The following is a 22850-nucleotide window of genomic DNA, read 5'->3' on the forward strand; positions in this document are numbered from 1 at the left end:
GCGGCTTTTCAGAAGTTAATATGCGGCTCCTTGCATAGGCGCTGACTCCGGGGCTGGAGCTTCAGGGACCAACTTTCCCCTGCTCAACCCCAGGCCCTACCCCCACTCCACCCCTTACTCCAAGGCCCCCACCCCTTCCTGCCCCCTCTCCTGAGCCTGCTGCACCCTTGCTCCTCCCTGCTTCATCCCAGAGCCTCCTGTACACTGTGAAACAGCTGATCGCGGCGGGCAGGAGGCACGGGGTGGGGGAGGGAGGTGCTGATCGGCAGGGCTGCCAGCGGACAGGAGGTGCTGGGGGTGGTGGGGGCTGATGGGGGCTGCTGATGTATTACTGTGGCTCTTTGGCTATGTACATTGGTAAATTCTGGCTCCTTCTCAGGCTCAGGATGGCCACCCCTGCCCTAGAGCAATCCAGTCCCCTAGTAGTACTGAATCTTTACTTTATCTCTTACATTTTTTTAAAAAAGATACAGAGTCAGATTTTGATCAAAGTTACACTAATGTAGTTCTAGACTAAATACATTTAAAATCCATGGATTTATTCCAGATCTAGCCTGTCTAACTGAGATCAGAAATTGGCCAATCGCATACCCTGTAAACACAATCATTCGCTTTGGTAAAAACAAACCTTTTCCTCTGACGGATAAAACCCCATTGCTCTCATTACAAATGGAACTTCCTCCAAGGGAATATGTGTTGACACCTGTCTGGTCTCCATTGAATCAATACCCTGACTGCGCAGCTGTGCATAGTAAAAATAGTCCTCCAGTTCCTGAGAGAAAATCAAATGAAGTACAACAAAGTTCAGTTTCTCAACATGCATGGCACATAAGCCTCTTTGAAGATATACTAAAAGGCATATCAATGAAATTATTGTTAAAGCAGATTTGGACTCCCACAATTTGTCAGACTCATATAAATTAATTCTAACATATTAACCAGCTGTTACCACACAATGTTTACTGTAATTACCCTGAAGAATTCACCATCTCTGCCGCCATCCAAAAGGTTGTAGAATGGGATCAAATCCTCACCGCCCAGAGAAACAGCAGCCTCCAAAGCACTATGGCAATAACAAAAAGATAGCTCAGAAAGGGTTCGTGTAAGGAAAAATGTCCTGTTTCCCTTTCCACTCATTGCTGCCAGCCACACAGAAACTTATAACAAATAAATAAATAAAATTCACCCAAAACTCAGAACAAACAGGGAAAGGTATAGTTCTAAGTTGAAACTTATGCTACTCTATTAACAGTCAGTACTTCTACAGCACTTTCTAGCCCAGGATTTCCCAGTGTTTTACATACAATAGCCTAGTATAGTAGGTAATTATTATTGTGTGTGTCTCTGGTCTAATGGAATGAGCACAGGGCTAGGAACCAGAAGACACTGGGTTTTAATGCTAGCTTTGCCACTGACTTGGTGTGTAGTCTTTGTGTGACATTTAACTTTTCTGTGTCCTGGTTTCCCCATTTATAAAGTGTGTTACTTCACAGGAATGTTGTGGGGATTAATTAGCTTATGTCAGGCCAGCACTTTGAACAGGTAAAGGGCTAGTGCACAGAGCTTTCCATAGAACAATCAAACTTTAGATCCTAGTTCCCGGACTCTAACAATTACACACACTCCTTCCCGGTAAGATATTAGGATCTGTCACTCAGGCGCTCTATTCTCCACAGTGGAAGACAGTGTCCCAGGTGCAGTGTACATGTAAAAATTCTGCTCTAGCTCCATGAGCTGTCATCTAAATTTCAGTTTCATAGGCGGTAGAGACAAAAGAGCCAGATGTGTTAGTCAGGATGCAGAAAAGTAACAACTCCCACAATGAAAACAGCCCAAGACACTACAATAGCCTGGTACTGCAATAACATCAGCAACATCCTGGTGCATTCATGATAGCATGGCATCAGCTTTCATCTGCATCTTTGGTGTGCTGTTCTCCATTGTGCTATCTGCAAGTTTTATGATTTTTTATAATTAAGTTATTTGACATTAAACATAGTGGAGAGACAGAAAATACCAGAAGCAGCAGTAAAGTGTTAATTAGCTCATAAAGAGCCTTGCTCCAACAGCAAATTACATACAAATTCAATGATGCCAGGACCATGGCCAACCATTATAAAGAAGAAGCATTTACATCCTATTGCCCACTCCGATCCCCACCTGATTAAGCCAGATGAAATGGAAAAAGAAAATACATAAACCCACTGCTCTCCCACCAGGGCTTCCTTTGCTGTGGCAGCTCAGAAGTTGCTCTGTGCCCTCACTGCTCTGCAACTGGCTGGTACTACTAGGGAATCATCAGGAGAAGCTCTATTCATAGTGTGCAGTGTCTGAACTGAATTCTTTGCAGAGTGAGCGTGTTTGAGGAATAAAGCCCTAGGTGCACTCCAAAGGGCAACAAGGTGTTCTTCAGCAGTATCTTAAAGCCAGCCCCAGCAGGGATGATGTAGCAGAAATCAAAGAGAGGATGAATTCCCACCTTACATCCGATGGCGAAAGATACTATGGAAAACCCTAAGGCAGACAGATAGATAGCTAACCTTCTAACCTAAACCATCCTTCAGTTCTAGCTCTAAGAGTGAGTAAGCGCCATCTCCTCCTTTTTCAAACATGAAGTTACGCTGCACTGAAAAGGCTGGTTTCAGAGCATTTGCAGCTGCTTGCTTCAGGTTGCTCTTTGCATCTATCTATCTAGGCATTCATAGTGCGCTTGGCACTGTGGTAGCCTCACCCCACCTTGTGTTGACATCAGAATGAATAGCCCAGACATTAAAGGCAATGAACATCGCCTCTCTTTCTGGCATCTTTACCAAGGGCCGTATACAAAGGCTTTTGGAGGAGGTGTCCCCTCTCAGATATCGATGGCACAGTTTTTTGGCACAGCTCTTCAGTTGGCAGCTGACAAAGGAAAGATCCAAGCTTGCTGCCAGGGCAGCACAAAACTGGCACATACAAGCAGTCCTTACTCACAGGAGCAGTCCCAGTTACTTCAGATGGCCTACTCATGGGCAAGGCATTAGAGTTGTTTGTCCTAAATCCATTCTGCAAATGCAGGGGGGATTTCCTGGACAATATCAGACCATCCCATTTGGAAACTGGATAGTCTATATCAACACTTCTCTATTGTTTTTCATCCTGCGGGGCATTTTGTAAGAAACAGATGCTTCTGTAGACTCACCCCCCCCCCCCCAAAAACCTCAAAATCCCCACTGCCTGGTTCTAAAAAGATCCCAGACTGTGGCCCCTCAGGCAGGGATCTTAAAATCCATGTTTTATAAATGACTTAGCACATACACAGTACCTTTCATATTCAAAGCACTTTAAAAATACTCATTTATTAATCATCATGGCAGCCTATGAAGTAGGTAGGTCGGTCAGAATGATCAGCCCCTTTTAACAGATGATGAAGCCAAAAGGATAAGAGATATTCCAAAGCTCCCAGAAGGAGGCAGTATCCAACCCAGGACTAGCACTTATGAGTTTTTGATTCCCACTCCTGTGCTCAGGTCACTAGAGCACATCGCTGTTTCCATTCACTGTGGGTGAGATCCTGCGAAGTACTGAGTACCCTAAACTCCCATTGACTTCCATGTGACGTAAGGGTGTTCAGTGTCTCACAGGATCTGGCCCTTGGCTGGCGGTTCAGAAGCCTAGGAAATACAAGGATTCTAATAACTTAGTCCAAAAACAAGATCCTTAATTATAAATTGGTGGGAGAGGGAATTGTGGGTTCCATTGCCAATCCTCTTGGATGACGTGATGGGTAAATGGACACTTGGGATGAGATTTTCAAGAGTTCAGCATCCTTAGTGATTCCCACTTGAGAACACCTTTGAAAATCTGCCCACCTCAGTTAGGTGCCTAAATGGGAGCTGAGCCCTTTTTGAAAATCTTGCTCCAGTTGTGGGTCCGGAGCACGTGTGAAGATCTAGCCCTCTCTGTTTTAACTGCAGCCCTTCTAGCAAACCAATGCTGGATCAGGTAACATTTTAAACAAAGTTGAATGCAGGTGTCAGTGCTGCACAGGATAGAGTCACGTTTGCACCAGGGTACCTATATTAATGCTTCTTGTCTGAATGAGTTTTAGAGGCTTCAATATTAAGCCTTTCTGAAGCAAAATGGGATCCTTTGGGATGAATGTCCCTATATAAGCATAAGTTCATTGCCAGCAGGACATATGCTTTAGCTGTGTTGGTCACAGTTGTGTAAAGGGACAGAGCACATAGCGAGCAATGAGAACAGCATGCTCTGCTTTTCCCTGGTGTTTACTCACTTGACATTAATTTCCCATTTCATCACGATGCAGTCATTCCCCCCAGCTGTAAAGATATGGCATCCGTCGTAGGAACTAGCAAGGTTGGAAACTCCTCCTGGATGGCAAATGAAAGCCGAGGACTTGTGGGGGTTACCATCAATGGGCAAAATCTGCAGGCCAACCTACCAAGAAAAATGGTAACTCCATGATGATTGGCACTTTTATACAAATTCAGCTCTTTTAGTATTAGACGGTGTTGGTGGCCTGTGTTATACAGGTGGTGAGACAATATGATCTGTGGTTCCTTCTAGCCTTATGCTCTATGACCTATGTGACACAGAGGGGTAAATTCTACCCCCTTGTAGGCTGGTTAGGAATCTGGTCTGTCCACTGTGGAGGGTTCTGTAGTGACAGGAATCCACTCTCAGCCTGCTCTGAAAATACTCCTGCAGCACTGAGACTGCAAGAGCTCATGGGGCTGTGTCCTGAATCTGCATCTTCTGTATGGGATCCTCAAATCCTGTCCATTCTAGTGCCGTGGAAATGCACTGGTTCTGGAGTGCACAGAAACCTCCATGGGTATGAAAATGGGGCAAGATTTACCCCAGAAATATTCCAGTGTGGACGAAAGGGCTGACTAAGGAAGGGCCCATCAATATTTAAATCTAAAGTTTTACCACACTGTTCCACGAGTCAGTGTGAATCTCAGAGGCACAAGCAGTGCTGGCCCTAATGGTAGCCTTCCTACAAATCATCCAATCTGTACGCTATGCACGTAGGTGCCACGTTCTGCTTTCGGATGTAATCACACTGTCTCCATTTGTGTTAATGGATTTCAGGTGCCCATATCAGGGAAGAATTTGCCACCTGGAAACCCAAATCAACAACCCAGGTAGGAATAACTCACATGGCTCTTTCAAGATAATCAAATCCCCAGAGCTGAATTCAGACCTGGGTGGAACCAGGAACCACCTAGTGACTTCACTGGCGTTATATCTGCTCACAGTAGGTCTGAACATGGGCCCGAAGCATTTGCAGCACCTAAGAAGCAGATTTTTTTTTTTTTTTAAGTCACTAGTATGTTATTCTACACTGGTCACCACTTCCGCACAGTAACCACACAGGGAGCTCAGCATGGGAAAGCTGGTGGGAAAGCATCCATGGATGACACGGTCTTTTCTCTAGGGAGAGCATGTCTAACAAAAAAACAGAATACAAGCAGAAAAGGAAACAGCAAACTCCTGGCTTCGAGTTCAGTCCAGCTCCATAACCCCTGGGCTTGAAGCCAGCCCATCCCAAAGGCATTCTCACCCAGCTGTCTGCCAAGATCAAGCTTATAGCCCCTCCCCTGAGGAACTGAGTGCAGAGGGGATGCTGAGCTGAGGTTAACTCTTTCTTCACCAGGGACAGGTAATGTTCATATATGGGGAAGGGGGTGGGTGTCAAAATTCAATACCATAGTTATTGACTTTTCAAAGCACAGAGAAATACTGTAGTACCTGTGGGGAAATTCTGATTTTTTTAAATGGTGACCACTGTGCTTAGAAAGCAGTACAACTGACTCCCAAATGAACTACAACAGAAAGGCTAAACAACTCCTCTGCACAATTCCCACCTCCCATTCCCCTCATCTCCTACTCCCAATTCCTCAGCTTCCAATACCTCTGGTCTCACCCAGCCCCACATCTTTCATTTAATCACCCCCAATACCTCAGCTTCAGACCTGCACTCTCTTTCCACTTGTTTTGTTACTTGCCTTGCTGAACACATGCAGGACTAGATTACCTGAAACTCAGAACCTCCCATGTCTAAGGTGAAACCTCCACTAAGGACCTGCATGTTTAGCAGGCAAACCTTTCTCCTAAGCAAGCACTTTAAAGTATTCCAGAGATTGAATTTTTCTCTCATGCTGTGTAGTTGCTATGGGCAGGTTTCTCTATATGCACACACAGGTAGAGGATATGGCGAGGAGCACTATAGAAATATTTGGTCGTATAAATAACAATAAATACTATAACAGAATAATACCTACATCTTAATAGCACTTTTCATCGGTAAATCTCAATGCAGGTCAATATCATTAGTCGCATTTGACCAATGAGAAAATTGATGCACAGAGACGGGAAGTAACTTGCCCAAGTTTACCCAGCAAGGCTATGGCAGAGCCAGGGATAGAATCTAAGTGTCCCTCATTATAGTCCAGTGCTCTATCTAGTTGGTAACACTGCCTCCCTTTAAATATCTGGTGTATTTCTCCCTTAGGTACAACTGTACCTAAGGTTGTTTCCAATGTTATGCAAAACAATCCAAAAAGCATATCTGACATAAATATATGGGAACTCTGTACCTTATCTTTTGTAATATAGGCCAGATATCGTTTCTGTGAATCCTGACTGTTTGTTGCTGGAAGGATTTGTATCTTCTCAAGAGGAGACCCATAGGTTGGCCCCAGAAGTGTCTTTCTAAAGGAAAACAACATTTTCATTTATTCTATTCATCTAATCCATTTTTTCACACAAATGTTGCTGTGCACAAGAATGGGATTGGGCATATGCGTGTGTATAGGGGTGTGAGTGTGAATTTAGTGCTGGTGAAAGGTGTCAAGATGACAGCTCTAGAGACCAAAATCTTCTACTCCAGTTGCCCTGTCTCTCTCCTTGGAAGAGCCACCACTGGGAGTGAGAGAAGAGTTTGCTCTCCATGGCTCATTCAGTTATTGGTCTTCACTGAAGCAGCCTGGCTCCCACTAAATCAAATATTGGCTTCCCCTTGGGACTCTGCACTTTTGGTTGAAGAACAAACTGCTCAGCTTCCAACACATCCAGCTCTTTAGGCTCTGACAACAATTACACATCATTAAATAATCTCAGAGGGTTAGCATTCAGGGCAAGCTGGCAAAAGGAGCTTTTAAAGAACCACTCTCTTGGATCATCTCTGCAAACACTGTGATTAATTTAGTCACTAATATTCTAGATGGATGGTTAGTGTGTCCTCTGTGAGAGTGCTGGCTTCCATTCCATTAACTTGTGTTATCCAGTGATCAGTCATTTCTACAGGAAACTTAGGGGGAGCTAAGAGCTGAATTCTGCCCTCAGTTACATCCATCCAGCAAAATCTGTCTCCAGGTATTTGATGTGCTCCATTAAGAATCTGGACTATTTCGGCTTCTGGTAAAGGGATATTTGGGCAGCTGTAGCAGTGAGACAGGAAAGGTGGATCCCTTCAGTCTGGCTCAGAGAGGAGAGCAGAGAGAGGACTTGAGCTGGACTGGATGCTGGCTTCACATTCAGGTTTTCTTTATCTGAAAACCAGTACAAGGTCCATCTGGGTTTAAAGCCTGCTAGTTAGCTTTGTTGGCCAGGGCCAGATTCCTGTTGTAACTAGGGAAAACCTTCTGAATGGATATTTTGGTAGCTAGCACAGTCCAAGTTGAGGTACAGTGGCCTGATAACACAAGCAGGTTTATAGATGAAATCAGTGAAGCTATGCAGGACTCTATCACAATCACAATTTCCCTCCTTTTTTAGTAAAGAATGTTGGGTCCAGTGGTTTGAACAGAGCCCAGGCACTCGGGACTCTGAGCTTCTATTCTCAGTTCTGACTCTCTGCAAGTCCATTAGGCCAAATTCTTCAATAGTGTCCACTGATCTTGGATGCAGACCGAGAGGAGAAGATTGGGGGAAAGGGGAACAAGGTTTGACTCACTGTGAAAATAAACCAGGGTTTGAGTTTCCCAGTTACCTGCACATTTTGGTTGTAGCATTATAAAGCTTCATTTTGTACCGATTATTGGCAGTGAGAATAAAAGCTTCTGGAGTGAAGGGAGGGTACCAGGCCAAACACGTTGGGACCGCATTCTGTTCAATGCGATCTCTTCGCAGGACTGCCAGGTATTCTTTACTGCTGCTGCCTAGATCATACTCCACCTGAATAGAACACAATGAACAAGATCCATGTAAAACAGCTGCACAGACTTGCCAGCAGTCAGGGTAGTCTGCTCCTCCCTAGTATCTTTTGTTTACACTACTGATCTGAATTCACATCCCCAAAAGCCCTGCATGGTAGGAGAGGAGATTTTCTGAGGTTTGTAAAATGTTACTGTTGCAATCTCTGCTCATGTATTCATAATTATTAAAAATCACACAGATTATAACCTCACTAAGCTGACGCAATGTCAGTTACGGGGAACACAATAAGAACTCCACAGCAAAAGAAACTCAGCTCCCTGCTGACATGCTAAACCCTCAGCCAAAGCTGGAGGTGTGAATCCCCTGGCTGTGGAGGGTCCTGACTGCAGTGGAATTGGTGTTAGTTCACTGGGGGAAGGGGTGTGGGAAGAATGTGGGGAATGTGTGCAGGGGTATATGGCCCCCTACACTTCACAGGGACACTGTTCCTTTATAGGAAGCTTTGGAATCCGGTTCTGGTGTATCCTCTGCTACATGCATCAACTGGCCATTGCCTCTCCTTGAGAAGGGTGCAACAAGACATTGGGTCCATTGCACCCTTTGCTGCTCTGCAGCTTGGGGGCAAAGGGGGATAAGTCTTGCCCTATTGAAACTTCACAGCTCTAAAGGCAACTAGTATGGAGCCTGGGGGAAGGTTTTTCACCCCCAGTACCTAGACAGGTCTTGCAATATGAGGTGAAGCTCAAAGTGAGAGTCTACCTGGCTAAGAGAGAGAGCAGGTGACAGAGTCAAGGGTCCTTCACTGAGAATGCCCAGCTGCCAACTCCAGACATGCAAAGGGACAAGCCCACTGACTATCAATGATAGGGGCATAGTTGTTCTCAAATGGTGGGATGAAGAGTTGTCTCTCACACAGCCAGGACCTAAGACACACAGGGTTTCATACATGAAACCCAGCACCTGCAGTGGTATCTGGAAATGTTCAGGCTACGGATGAGTAAACTGAGACCCAGAGGAGCTAAAGTAACTTACCCAAGGTCAAACAGCAAGTTGAGTCTGAACTGGGAATAGGACCCAGAAGTCCTGCCACCAAGCCCCTGCTCTAACCAGTAAACTGTACTGCCTTGCATGCTTTTAAGCAGACTTACCAACAGCCTGTCCTCCCCAAGGCTTAAGAGCCTTGGTTGATTGCTGTCTAAAAGGACTCCAAATATTATACTTCGAATTGGTTTATAATGTGAATGAAGCCCTGCTAGGTGCTCCCAGGATCTTTCACCATTTTTCCGTATTCTTTTGTAAACAGTCACTGCATATTTTTCATCCTAAAATGACAATATAAATATTTTAGTTTATCTTCAGCCTGCATTTCTATTGTGTTCCCCCAGCTGTCAAGGAAATTCTTAGCATTCTTAGCTCATCAGTCTGGCCTACATGCCTTTCTAACTATGTGCTGTATAAGCCACAAGGAAAATGAGGTAAATAGAATGACAATAATAACAACAACAAACCTGACTGGGAGAAAGGATCTGAACAGAACCAACAAACACTAAAATAATAAAGAACAACTCCTCGGCCCTGCCTGAAAGGAAGCCACTGGCCAACCCCAGGGGTATACTAGAGTGTGCTTCTGCTCTGGAAAGGAGATGTCAAAATGGCATCATCAACTCCATATTGATTGTCTCTGTGAGCCTGGAGCAAATCTGATCAGGTTACAAACAAAAAGATATTTTTCTTAATTTCCAGTCCCCATGGGATGTATCATCATCAGTAATTAAGATTCTGCACTCCAAATGCAACCTCATTGCCTTCAAATACTGCCAGTTACATCGGTGCACCAAAATATGAAAATGAATTCACAATCCTTTTGATGATACATGAGCCAGACCAGACTCCATCTCACTCTCCCATCACTCATACTGCAGGGATCAGAGGAGTAGAGATGTCAACACTTATTTTTGTCACTAGAATCAGCTGGTAGGGCTCTATATAGAGACGGGGAGCAGGTACACTGAGGAGGAAGGTGCCATTTTTACAAAGTCACAGCTTTGAGAGAGCTTTACAAGAGGGCAAGCGTTCCTGCCTGTTCTCCTTTCAGGATCATACCATGGCACAGGCTGAAAGTTCCAGTTCCACCAAAAGGTGCTGCAAGGAGAATATACCTATATCTTGAGAAAAACTTACAGCAGTTGCAAGATACTGGGAATCATGGGAGAAACTTATTTGAGTTACTGGGCCTCTTGAGTATTTGAACTCTTTGCAATCATCTTCTAATGAAATAGAATCAAGGATGTAAACGGTTCCATCAGTAAAACCAGCCGCCAGAAAAGAACCTAAAATAAACATCAGAGAACAATTATTGTACACATCACTCATCTCAGGAAACCTGATGCTCAATGTTCAGTGAGATCTCAAGGTAAAAATACCTTCAGGGTCATAGGAGAGGCACTGGATACTGGCCCCCATAAAGATTCGGCTAATGAGGTACTTTGTCTGCATATAGTCCCACACCTTTAGCAGCCCACAGTGACTTCCTATGGCAATGAGAGGCTGGCTAGGGTGGCAAGCAATGGCATTAACAGCTTCCTTGGCCTCCTCCATTAATTTTTCCAGTTTTGTCCCCTCTGCTGTAATGTGAAGCACTGTTGCATCCAACGTGGAGAGAATAAAATTCCTGTTAACATGAAGAAACAAACCCAATTTGATGAATCAGGCAGGTGGACTCTTTTCCCTCCCACTTACACAGCAGGCCAATTTCTTGTCAGTAATGTAGGGAATGATTGCTTCCTAAAACAATGGAAAGAATGGCTGCTCATCCATTCATTCAGCTGTGTCTTTCGTGCACCTGGACCTCAGTTTCTGCACATACATAAGCAAAGATATATAAACCAAACAACTGACAATGCATATATGTTACTAAACTCTTATCGGGAAGTGGTTATCAGCCATCCTGCAAAGTGAGAGACTGGCCCCAATGAAAGTGCCAAATCATGAAGTCCTTTCTCAGAGCTCAGTTCTGGGACCGTTTACTGTACTCCCCAGGAATCACTCACTGACAACACACGGACTCTCTGTGGAGTCAGGAACTACTTAGCAAGCCTAAAGCCATGAACCATGTTTGAAAAAGAGTTGGCATTAGAAACCAGTGGTTTCTGGGCCTCAGTCCTGTGCTCAGACCACACCTCCTCTCTCTAGCATTTGTAAGCCTGCTCTGACTTCCCCTGTGGGGCAGGAGAGACTTTCAGTCACTTGTCCTGGCATGAAGGTTGGTGTGCCAGAGCTGGTGGGGGTGTGTGTATCTGCCTGGCCAAAAGAAGTTGCAGTAATTCCTGGTTAGGCAGAAGGTCTGCAGAGGTTGCTAGCTGCAATCTCCATCTATACATTTAATGATGGGACCCTAAGAGTAAGAGTGTCTTTTAACCTTTCCCTTTGCTTTTCCACCACTTCTTACTTCCCAGAGGGGCTACCAGTGCCAGGAAACTACAGCAATTACTCAGGAGGAGGAACCAGACAGAGGAGATCGGTAGGGAAAATACCTATTCCTGAGGCAGAACTCAGGTTTACAGAGGAGTCTATCTATGCCCCACAGTTCCCTGGAGAACATGTGAAATTTAAAACTGTTGCCATAAGAGTCTAAAAACTCTGCATTAAGGAAGCTCTGTTTCAGGCTGCAGGCAACTGAGGAAGCAAAAATGAACTAGCAGGGGAACAGCCCCTTGCCCCTCGTCTGTGATAGACAGGTTTGATTCTGCATCAGGATGACCAATGTGAAGATCTGCAGCCCTTCCTGCAGAGAAGACAGTACAATGGCAACCTCACCTACACATCATATTGTATATTAACATCTGAACCACGTGCATTGACAATTTCACGCACAACTAGATTTAGGATTTAAAAACAAGAACAGAGAAAATCTGTCGACTACAAGTTGAACATTTCAACAGTTTCTTATTAATCAGTTGATTAGATCCATCACTGAAGGACTCTCACCTGATAATAAATGGCTGACCATGTATAGTACAAGAACTGGAGTAGTCTGAGTTGTTGTTGGCAAGACTGGAAGGGTTTTTTGAAAAGGAAATGGATTGGATGGGTCCCAGTTTAAAGTGGCTGTACCAGTTCACAAGCTGCAGCTGGCCATCATAGAATTTAATATGACCTTTGACATCACAAGTTACAAAATAGCTAAAAGAAAGGACAAGAATCAGTTAATCAAAAAGCGTTTTTAAAGTGCTCCAGAAGAACCAAGGGCTTGGCTACGCATTTAGTTCATGGCAAGCGAGGGTGTAGATCTACACTGCACTAGTGTGCTGTGCACTAAGTGTCCTGTCAACCCTGCTGCTGCACACGAACTGTTCCCTGATGCACTTTGATCTACTCCTGTTTCAAAGCAGATGTCTATCAAAGCACACTACTGAGCAGGGTCCACGCAGACACTTGGAGCACAGCAGGCTTGTATGGGGTAGATTTACACTCCAGCTTGCCTCAAACTCTTTGTTTAGACAAGCCCTAATGCTCTGCACTTCTCTAGGGATTTTTATGAAAGAATACGCTTCACAAGGCCTGATCCTGCTCTAATTTACACTGGTGTAAGTCAAGAGTAACTACGCATTGCAATCAATGCTGTTACACTGGTGCAGAACTAATATTAGATCAGAATCAGGCTTTTATATCTCAGAATACCAGGGTGGGGCATTGTCATCCCCATTTTATAGATGAGAAAATGAAGCTCAGAGAGATTACATGAATTCCCAAAAATCAGACAATGTGTCAATGACACAGCCAGGAATAGAGCCCAAGAGCCTTGACTCCTCATCCTTTGCATTAACCTCTAGACACAAGGCCTTGGGAAAAAGAATTAGTATCTAAAGACTCCATAGTAGTATAGCAGCAGCTAAACACATGCTTAACCTACAAATGAATTTCATTACATAAGGTAGTGGCATTGTCTAGAGATCTAAGCATGGGACTAGGAACCAAGAACTCCTGAGTACTAATTCTGACTCTGCCATGGACTTGATGGACAAATCACGTAACCTCTCTGTGCTTCAGTCCTTCCATCTGTAAAACAAGGATAATGATCCTTAACTCACCTCACTCACAGGGGATGATGTGAGGGTCAATTAATGTCTGGACAGCACTTTCAAAGTGTAAACAATTAAGTGCTAGGTATTTATTTAGGATAGGTATTAACTTCCAGTTAGCAAGCCTTAAAAAGTATACAGATGGTTGATACATTACTGCAGTTAGAGCTAAACATCCAGTGGTATCACTGCATGGCTTGCCAACAAATATTTTAAAGTTGGCAAAACATCCTCTGTGACTTCACTGTGTATCAGTTCCCTCTACTGGTTAAGATAGGGAAGCTGCTCTTATAATTCACTCAATAGCCCAAATTAATCCATTCTCTGAACCTATGCAATTAGTGAACAACTGTGGAGCCTGTTGATTAGGTATGGGGTAGGAGATTTCACAGATTTTGATAGTGTATAGTAAGATAGACCTTTATTTTTATTATTCAGCACAATGAATTATGAGTTCCTCTTTCATTTAATTTTAGACCATGGATGGTTTTAGGTCTGGTACCTTGTGACTGTTAGGGCAATAAATGTCTCCCTTATCCCACTAAGAGGCAGAGATTTTCAGCTTTCAGTAATAAGGAGCATTTTGGCCAAATTTACTGCCAGTTAAAACTGACACAACTCAATTAAGTCAGTGGAGTTTTCCTTCTTACACCAGCAGTGAATTTGACCCTTTTCATCCAGTTCCAGAAGTATGCAAAGCATTGAACCTCAAAACTGCAACACTGGGACGTACATAAAATATAGTTTATATGTTTTTATTATTAATAATAACTTGTCTGTGGCCTCAAGTTCTATACCCAGTCACTTGTTTGAGGTGAGCCACATAACTCACCATGTATGAGTAACGTGAGACTCTCAAACTCATGCCACTAGAACCTTTATACTAGAGACCCCACACCATCATTTGGCCTCTCTAACTAACATGGATATCCCCGATCCAGTGATGTGTCGATCGCCCTGATTTGCCACTGCCTTGCATCTTGTGTTGTCACTGATGCTTCTCAAAAGTGGGTGCAGAATACTATCACAAGAGGTGACAGTACTTGCTTTGCACGGGTGTAATGGCTGCGGAACGTGCAAAGTAGTAGAGAATTGGGTTCTATACATTGCAGGAGAATCCTGTTTTCATTCCAGTTCAATATCCTGAATATATTAAGAGATAACAAGGCCCTTACTCAATTTTTACCTATTCTTTACTCAGGCAAACTACCATTGACTGCAATTGAAGGTTTGCTTTGGTGAAGACTTCTGGATTTGGTTCAGTATAAATATATGCAGAACAAACAATGCAAAAACCAGTTTAAACATTGATTTTTCATTTCAGCCATACACAGTGGCTTTTTAAATGCCCACATTAGCTCAAGAACAGGAAAGTATTTTATCCATTACCTGTCAGATGCAGTAAGCACAGTGAGGGCATCTTTCTGCACATACATCAGCTTAATAGCCTTCCTATTATGTGGTTTTACACACAAGCTGGCAGACATGGACGGTGGGCAGACTGCGTCCCACACCACCAACTTCCCTCCTGATGTGGCCGTAAGAGCTTGCAAATTGCCAAAATGAAAAACTGACTGACTAAAGAGTCCCACCGTCTTGTTGAAAGTCTGCAAAGGAAGCAAAGAGACCCCGTATGGCATTCTCTGTGAAGTACAAACTAACCTACCCTGGCAAATTTTTCACAAATTAATTGAAACTAACAGAGGGAAAAAAATAATCTCACAAATCTGACTGTAGGAAACAAACTGTCTCCAATCAAACTCCTGGTGTTAGAGGCAGTAACATGTCTTGTAGAATGACAGCTCCATTTGCCCTCGTATATCGACAGAGTTCCTAGTACATGCTGGTATTCTGGAGGGGTTTTGCTGGGTGAGGATGGAAAACTTCCCCTCATCTCTGGGCTTTGGGTCTTTCCCACATTTTGTTTCCCTCCACACTGCGACAGAGAGAGGAGCATCAAACCCTATTTAACTAATGACTGCAGATGTGAAGCTCACTGTTAGTGCCAAGTATTACCAGCGTCGCCTCAGCAGGCTATTGGCAGCACATGCCTCTTCAGTACAAAACGGCTCCCCAGCTCCATGCATATTAGGAAGTGACTGTCCCCAGCCCATGGTGGGACCCAGCAGAGGCAAGTCTGCCATGCAGGCAGGAGTAGGAAGGTCCTGCAGCAGGAGATGCAACAGGACCAGCTCTTTCTGGGATTCCCATCCTGATCTCTCCTCTCAGCAACCACAGACTGTCCCCTCCAGTAGCCACAGAGTTCCCTAGAGAGCCATGCAGCCTCTCACAATCAACTAATGTCCAACATGTTACTTTGCAAGAACAACCACGAAGTACCATAAACTAGAGACTGGGGGACACACTGTGATGTAGAGGGACTTAGCAAGTTCACTCCATTCAGGACATTGTGCTTGTTTAGTAAGACAGATTGGTCGTCACTGCCAGAGGAAAAGCAAACCAGCTAAAGCAGTGGCGTCCATTTGCAATACTCACTCTGTCAGTTAGATGAGGAGTGCTGTGCTGCAACCCGGTACTGTCCTGAGGAGAAATACAGAGAACTTGTTCCACATAAAGACGATAATTTTTAAAATGGACTTTGATCAAAAAAGAGGCTCTAACATGCCCATCACTGTGTTATCTGGGCACTAACATTACATTATTATTTATTATTACAGTAGCATCTGGTCACCACACCCAAGATTGGGGTGTCATTGAGGTAGGCACTGTGCAAATAGTAAAAAAGAAATCTTCTGCCCTGAAGATCTTACAGTAAGCAGACAGACAACAGGTGGGAGGGGAAACAGAAAGGTTAAGTGATTTGCCTGAGGTCACACAACTGGCAGAACCAGGCATAGAAAGCAGGACTCCTGAGCCCCCATCCAGTGCCCTTTCCATTAGGCCATGCTGCCTCTCTAGAACACAGAACCACAGTACGTCTCCATCCCTCCATAAGCTCAGTATGCTCAGCTTTCCCTTTTATGTATTAAAGTAGTAATTAGACTGTTGGGATAATTTTTTCCCTCCCAGAATTATCTTATTCTTGTGGCACAAGAACTACAAAATCACATTAACTCCTATGTCTACTTACCCATAGATAAAATATCACTTGAGTTTTACTGTTGCTGACTAGTTCCTTGTGATTTTTTGGATTAAAAACAATGTAGTTCTGAAATTAAAAAAGTTAAAGTTAGGTTAAAATCCACATTGGCCCATCTATGGCATTTACACATCTCAATTTTAATGCTTGGTGGGGTTCTGTGCTTCACAACATTCATTCTTATCAGAAATGAACTGTGTTAATCTGCAGAGAATTTGACCCATAGGGCCTGATCAGTTTCACTAAGGCTTTCTTATGTCATTCTGGCAGTGTAATAGAGCCTTAAAGTGGGTACAAAAGGCCTTGTGAGTGTGACCCTATGAGTAGGGTGACCAGATGTCCCAATTTTATTGGGGCTTTTTCTTATATAGGCTCCTATTACCCCCCACCCCCATCCCGATTTTTCACACTTGCTGTCTTATCACCCTACTGATGAGGGATTCCACCCTGGCTGTTGTAAAGATGGCATCAGGACTCTACTTTGTACCTGCTGCTGAGAGGTCACTACAGCTGGTGCAGAAGGTCATAGGCATGACTGAATTGCACTGCTCTATTGCTATTCTCAGGGCCTATAGAAGGTCACGTCCAGAAGCAGAGCATAAGTTATAGTGTCTCTGGGGCTGCTCTAACATATACCTGGGCCTGCACAGGGCCCTGCACAACCTCAGAATACAAGAATGCAACAATATTCTTGTCCTCCACCCAGCCCAGTTCCTGCCCCAAGGGCAGGAATGACTTAACACAGGCACACTGTTTAACAATGGTTTGTTTCCACTCTCCTAAGCCCCTTTAACAATTAGAATCTCTCACCTGATAACCAAATGCAGGTTGCAATTCTACACTACACATAGGTTTCTTTTCAGGTGAAGTCCACTTCCAAATGCAAACTCTCTGGCCGACAGGGGAAAGCAAAGTGACATCAGTGTGACATTCTACGCACTATTGAATTCAGTGAGCCTAATCCTGCTCATTCGAACTGGAGCGACTCCAATAAAGTTGGTGGGGTTGCATGGGGGAACGTGGTAGCAGAACTGAGCCCAGTAGGGTCTTGCTGGTTAGTATGGAATTTTAAAAAATTGATTATATGAAATACTGATCATCTGTAAAGTCACAAATTAATATCCAGCATGGTCAGGCCTGCAGTCAGGCGTCCTTTTTGAACTGGAGAGCAACATAGTTTGGGCTCGGCTTTCCACAGATTGTTCAAAACCATGTTATAAATCAATCTTGCTGCAGCTAGATTTGAACCATGTTTAAACCTGGCTCTTTGCCAGTGAAGATTGGGCTGAGGGTGCAGAATAATGCAAGAAGTTATGGCATTAGCTTTTCACTTCTGGAGACACGGGGTTCTAATCCTGACTCAGGTGAACTTAAGCAAACATGAGTTTGAAGGTTTTCAGTTGTGTACGTGGAGAATGGGGAAACAGCATTAGCATATAGTATGACTTCCCACTAGCTTCAGCCCTGGCAAAATTTTGGCATTGATGTTGGGTGCGAATTGCATAGCAAAACTGACTTTGCTGGGAACTCCCTTTATAGTGCTGCTAGCTAGGCCTCACATTATACCACTACTCACATACTGGAGCAGATTGACAATACGTTCAGAAACTAACAAAAAAAATTAATGTTATTTTTCTGCCTGAAATGTAAGGCGACGGCACTGGATATTGCTAGTTACTGTAATCAGATTAAGTAAAGATCTGTCAAAGTCAGAATCGTTTATCCTTGTTGTTAAGTTCAGATTTCTGAACTTTGGTAGCTTTAAGATAAATGAAATCCAGATCTGAACTACCTCTGAGTTAGTAAAACCAAAACCCAGCTGACATGATTTTGCAAAAGCAACCTCCAACCTGCCCAATTTTACCCAACTCCGGTGCATATCCTACTCTTAGTTACACGGGTGCAAGTTTGCAAGGTTCAATCTCTACAGGCTGCAACAGAGAAAATATGTTCTTTACCTGTATTTTGCCAGCACCAAGTGTTACCAAATACTTAGCATCCTGGGAAATAGCAATAGCACCAACCCCATCTTCTGGGTGACTATCAAATATCGTATGCACGGGAATCCTGCAGAACAATACATACACAGTCACTAATTACAGTAACAACTATTTGCAATATAATTTTTAGCTCTCATCCCTCCCCCATAACCCCCCCACAGCCCTTTTCACAAAATTCTATGACCTGTCATTTTGGAAGCTTCCTTTTACCATAGTTGAGGGGTGGGGGAGGAGGAACAACAACCCTGAGCTGTTACAAACTAATTCAAATAAGATTCCAGACACTGCAAGATTGGGAATTGCTTCTATAGTACAGATAAGCAGGGGAAATTACCTATCATGCTTCTTTTTTGAAAGTATCATCGCACAGGAGTCCCACCCACTCCCCTCTGAATCTGGGGTCCTCTTCTAAGCTGCGGTGTTGCTTTCAAGCCCTGGTTTAGCTTCTTATTTGAGAGGCTTTTCTGACTGTAATTTCTGGACAATTCTCATTGATGGTTGCATGTTTCTAGGATTTAACTGATGTTTCTAGGGTAGCTCCTGCTTCTTGCATATTTGGGGTCTGACTGAGACTGTTCTGAAGGGAGCTGCAGCAGTGGCAGCTGGGAATGTGGGGAAGGGGCTTACAGCCAACAGCCAATGTTGCCGAGCACTCAGAATTCTAAGAACTAGGGCCAAGATATAACAAATAGGTGAGTAAAATTAGGTGCCCAATTATGAATGTAGGAACATAACCTTAGGCAGAGAAGTTTGAAAATCATGGCCTAGGGGAGCTCTGACAGATCTTAAGTGGCCCTATCTGCACTGGAGTGATTTGAAACTGAAGCCATTACTCCACCGTGGGTGCCTTGTCTGCTTGGTCTATTTTTCCTTCCTGCGCTCTTGAACTATGTAATTATTTTTGTCTAAACTAAAAGCTGAAATTGCTTAATAACTGTTATATTGGCTCAAGAAGTTTTCCTATGTCTTGTTTTGTGAGTCTAAATTTTGGTTTTTGCTAATACTGCCATGAGAAGGTTACTTGGTGATTACCCAGAATGCTGAGAAAGTGGCATCTCCTGAGCAATCAGGAACATTTGCTACAGGAAAGAAAGAAGGTTCTCAAACAGGGGCTTTCTAAACACCTAGGAACTTACCCTGAGAAGGCATCCCACACAATGATTAGATTATCAGGTCCCTGGTCAGCTGTTGCAATCCATCGCCTGTCTTCACTTACACATAGACAAGAAATAGAATTAGAGTGACCCTAGAGATTCAAAATAAGAAATGTGCCTTGAAAGATCTAGGAGAACATTTATTTAAAACCATCATTCAGCAAAGGCCTAATTAAACTGCACATACTGTACATTGCACCCGTGACAGTCTCCATGTCCATATCTGTCATGGTCCTCCTCTCTCTCCCCTTTCAAACCCACCTTATCTAGGAGTACTTCCTTCTTTACCCCATCTATAATCCCCTCAGTCCCTCTCTCTGAATTTGTTGCCCTGTATCTTGTCTTACCATATTGACGCCGTAAGCCGCCTAGGGAAGGAAACAGAACATGACTTCTCTGTATGCATAAAGCGGAGAGTAAATGTACAGTGCTATATACATGTTTTCTAATTCATAACAGAATAATACAAATCTTTGAAAGGGCTCTACCTCAGTGCAGATACAATTCACAGTTCAAGTATAAGGTATATGATTATAAAGTGTATTATAGGATTATTTATTACTTATACAGAGCCCAAGAATGCGCAGAGCACTCTGCAGACATATACACAATTTATAAATACTTCTCTGTTAAGTACAGTATCATTATATCAGAAACATCTGAAGAGCTGTATAACACCAAGTTACAGTAAGGAACGAAGTCAGCTGAAGATAAAGAGAGATTCATTAAAGCTCTCTTGGCTGGCAGAACAGTGAAAATGTAGCTGAAGCTGGGTAGATGTGATAGACAAAAAGGTCACCCGAATGTTTTTTAGATTCCAGTATGAGTCTTCCGCTTCCCTTGCTGTGGGTGGGGTTCTGCACCTAGAAGAACAGGGTTCTGAACCTGCAGATAATGCAGTGGGGTTCTGGGCCTGTAGGACAGGGTTCTCTAGCAATGGAGTTCTCTACCTGTGGGAAGAGTGCTCTCTGGGAATGGGTTTCTGTACCTGTAGATGATATTGCCGGTTTCTGAGTATGTCGTGGATCACAGCAGTGTGAGAGGAAACGTATAGGATCACCCTGTGCTCTTCATCAAGCAGGCTGTAAACAGGGAGGTGGCTATTGTAACCAAATGCCCAAGACAAACTCTGTAAGGAACACAGTTACTTTTTTATGCCAAGTATTGACAGAAATTATCATAAAACATAATCTCTCTTACTTTTAGCATCTGTGATCCTAAAGGAGCCCAATATGCATCAGTTACAACCCCCTCCATCCTCACTGATATCCTGCCACCCTTCGGGAGAAGGACAGCAACACACAACACCACACTTGGCCAAGAACACTGGAGCAAAACCCTTCTCATAATAAATTGCCCTATGACTCATTAAAGCTGTTTTGATTGGCAGAAGGCTGAAAATGCAGCTAATGCTGGTTAGATGTGACAGAGCAAAAGGCCATCAGAATAACCTTTGATACTAATTTCAACCTCCTACAAATGCATTATTATTTTTAGTCGAAAAATAAACTTTAAAATCAAAACTATGTCTCTCATGAAGCTAAAAGATTACTTCATTTGTGATAAGCTGGTCTTTTTCACTAGCATGAAATTTCCCATTCCCTAGGCACTGTTTTGAACTCTGTAAAATACTCACAATTGGATGTGTTTTGATGTGCTCATCCTCTTCAAACAACAAGCCAGGGGTGGCTGAGGACACTAGTGACTCCTCCTCGGCTGGAGCTGAGCTGGCAGTGATTGGTACTTCTAGGGATCCTGTCTCTTCTTGGCTCATTTGAGCACCTGCTTCTATGCTCCGGCTTTCCTGATCTGCTAAACTGTCTTTGTCCCTCAGATTTTTCTGGTCACTTTCTTGTGCCTCTTGGCCTATTTGCTGCATGTCCTGCTCCACCTTGGTGGAGCTTGGTAGTCTAGTAGGAGCCTCGCTCTCCCATTGTGGCACTCTGGGTACCTGCTGTTCATATTGTCCAATATCTTCTAATGTTCCTGTTATTGCTGCAGTTTCTTCTCTTTCCTCTGATGGCCCTTCAGTGACATCAGCCACTAGTTCCTTAAAACAAATAAAGGCTTCAATTATCAGAGGGGTAGCTGTGTTAGTCTGGATCTGTAAAAAGCAACAAAGAGTCCTGTGGCTCCTTACAGATTAACAGACATATTGGAGCATAAGTTTTTGTGGATGAATACCCACTTCGTCAGATGCATGCGTCAGACTCACGAAAGCTCATGCTCCAATACGCTTGTTAGCCTATAACAGGGGTAGGCAATCTATGGCACGAGTGCCGAAGGCGGCACGCGAACTGATTTTCAGTGGCACTCACACTGCCCAGGTCCTGGCCACCGGCCCGGGGGGCTCTGCATTTTAATTAATTTTAAATGAAGCTTCTTAAACATTTTAAAAACCTTATTTACTTTACATACAACAATAGTTTAGTTATATGTTATAGACTTATAGAAAGAGACCTTCTAAAAACGTTAAAAGATATTACTGGCACACAGAACCTTAAATTAGAGTGAATAAATGGAGACTCAGCACATCACTTCTGAAAGGTGGCCAACCCCTGGTCTATACGGTGCCACAGGACTCTTTGTTGCTTTTTACAAAGGCTTCAATATACACTTTGCAGAACGAAAAATGTATTTAATCTCTTCTGTGCTGCATTGTCTCCCTTACCACCTCTGTAACTCATCCAACCTTCATGCAGTGGATTGACATTCATCTACATGCTTCAATTCTATTGGTTATTAAAATGTGATCAATTCTATCTTGGATTCCAGCCACACCATAAAATCAGAACCTATTTTAGGGCTGTGGCATCAATCAATTCCTCCGTGTCGTTTTAAAACCCTCCTTGAACTTGCTCTAGATAACCTGATAGAAAATGTCTCTCTTCTCCCCTCTATGGTCCTTCTGTTCATGCAGTCCTGGCCTCCTCTAGATCCCTTCGTTCAATCTCACTGCTGTTAGTGAAAGAGACTTCTTCTCTGCAGCGTCAGTAATCTAGACTAGCTTTCTGAATTCCTGAACAACTCTCTATATCATTTTCAAACTCAGATGAACACACATTTTGCTCCCTTCCCCAGACATTTTATGTTACATGCAGAAACATTATTGATAATGTTTACAGTGTGATAGGTGGCCCCAGTGCTTTGCAGGGAACAAATATCAAATCCGTGCTAAGGCTGGGAAATAAAATGAAATAAAATTAAAAAATCAGGAAATGCAAAGGTTAAGGATTTGCCAGTAATTTTAACCCGGCTACATTGCATATCCTCTGCACTGCATGCTATCCATTTAACAACAGGAAATCTAATATAGTCACATATACATTATTTAACAGGGAAAACAAGAAAA

The 22850-nt window shown here is 43.4% G+C and overlaps 2 protein-coding genes across 2 annotated transcripts in view; one reads left to right on the plus strand and one right to left on the minus strand.

The window, feature by feature from the left end:
- DIABLO (diablo IAP-binding mitochondrial protein) overlaps positions 1–22850 on the plus strand; it is a 236982-nt gene that overhangs the window by 179984 nt on the left and 34148 nt on the right. The gene's annotated exons all lie outside the window — the stretch shown is intronic.
- CFAP251 (cilia and flagella associated protein 251) overlaps positions 1–22850 on the minus strand; it is a 31612-nt gene that overhangs the window by 5841 nt on the left and 2921 nt on the right. Inside the window, exons 3-19 of the mRNA XM_032800553.2 lie at positions 21135–21548; positions 20487–20627; positions 19481–19590; positions 18303–18411; positions 17155–17235; positions 16336–16413; positions 15741–15785; positions 14634–14851; positions 12151–12345; positions 10587–10834; positions 10345–10493; positions 9312–9485; positions 7997–8181; positions 6603–6717; positions 4274–4437; positions 973–1063; positions 629–772 (exon numbers count right to left, since the gene is read on the minus strand). Of these exons, the coding sequence (XP_032656444.1) occupies positions 629–772; positions 973–1063; positions 4274–4437; positions 6603–6717; positions 7997–8181; positions 9312–9485; positions 10345–10493; positions 10587–10834; positions 12151–12345; positions 14634–14851; positions 15741–15785; positions 16336–16413; positions 17155–17235; positions 18303–18411; positions 19481–19590; positions 20487–20627; positions 21135–21548 (2661 nt within the window). The remainder of the gene's footprint in view (positions 1–628; positions 773–972; positions 1064–4273; positions 4438–6602; positions 6718–7996; positions 8182–9311; positions 9486–10344; positions 10494–10586; positions 10835–12150; positions 12346–14633; positions 14852–15740; positions 15786–16335; positions 16414–17154; positions 17236–18302; positions 18412–19480; positions 19591–20486; positions 20628–21134; positions 21549–22850) is intronic.

The sequence above is a fragment of the Chelonoidis abingdonii genome, chromosome 22 (genome assembly GCF_003597395.2).
Source record: "Chelonoidis abingdonii isolate Lonesome George chromosome 22, CheloAbing_2.0, whole genome shotgun sequence".
Taxonomy (NCBI): Eukaryota; Metazoa; Chordata; order Testudines; family Testudinidae; genus Chelonoidis; species Chelonoidis abingdonii.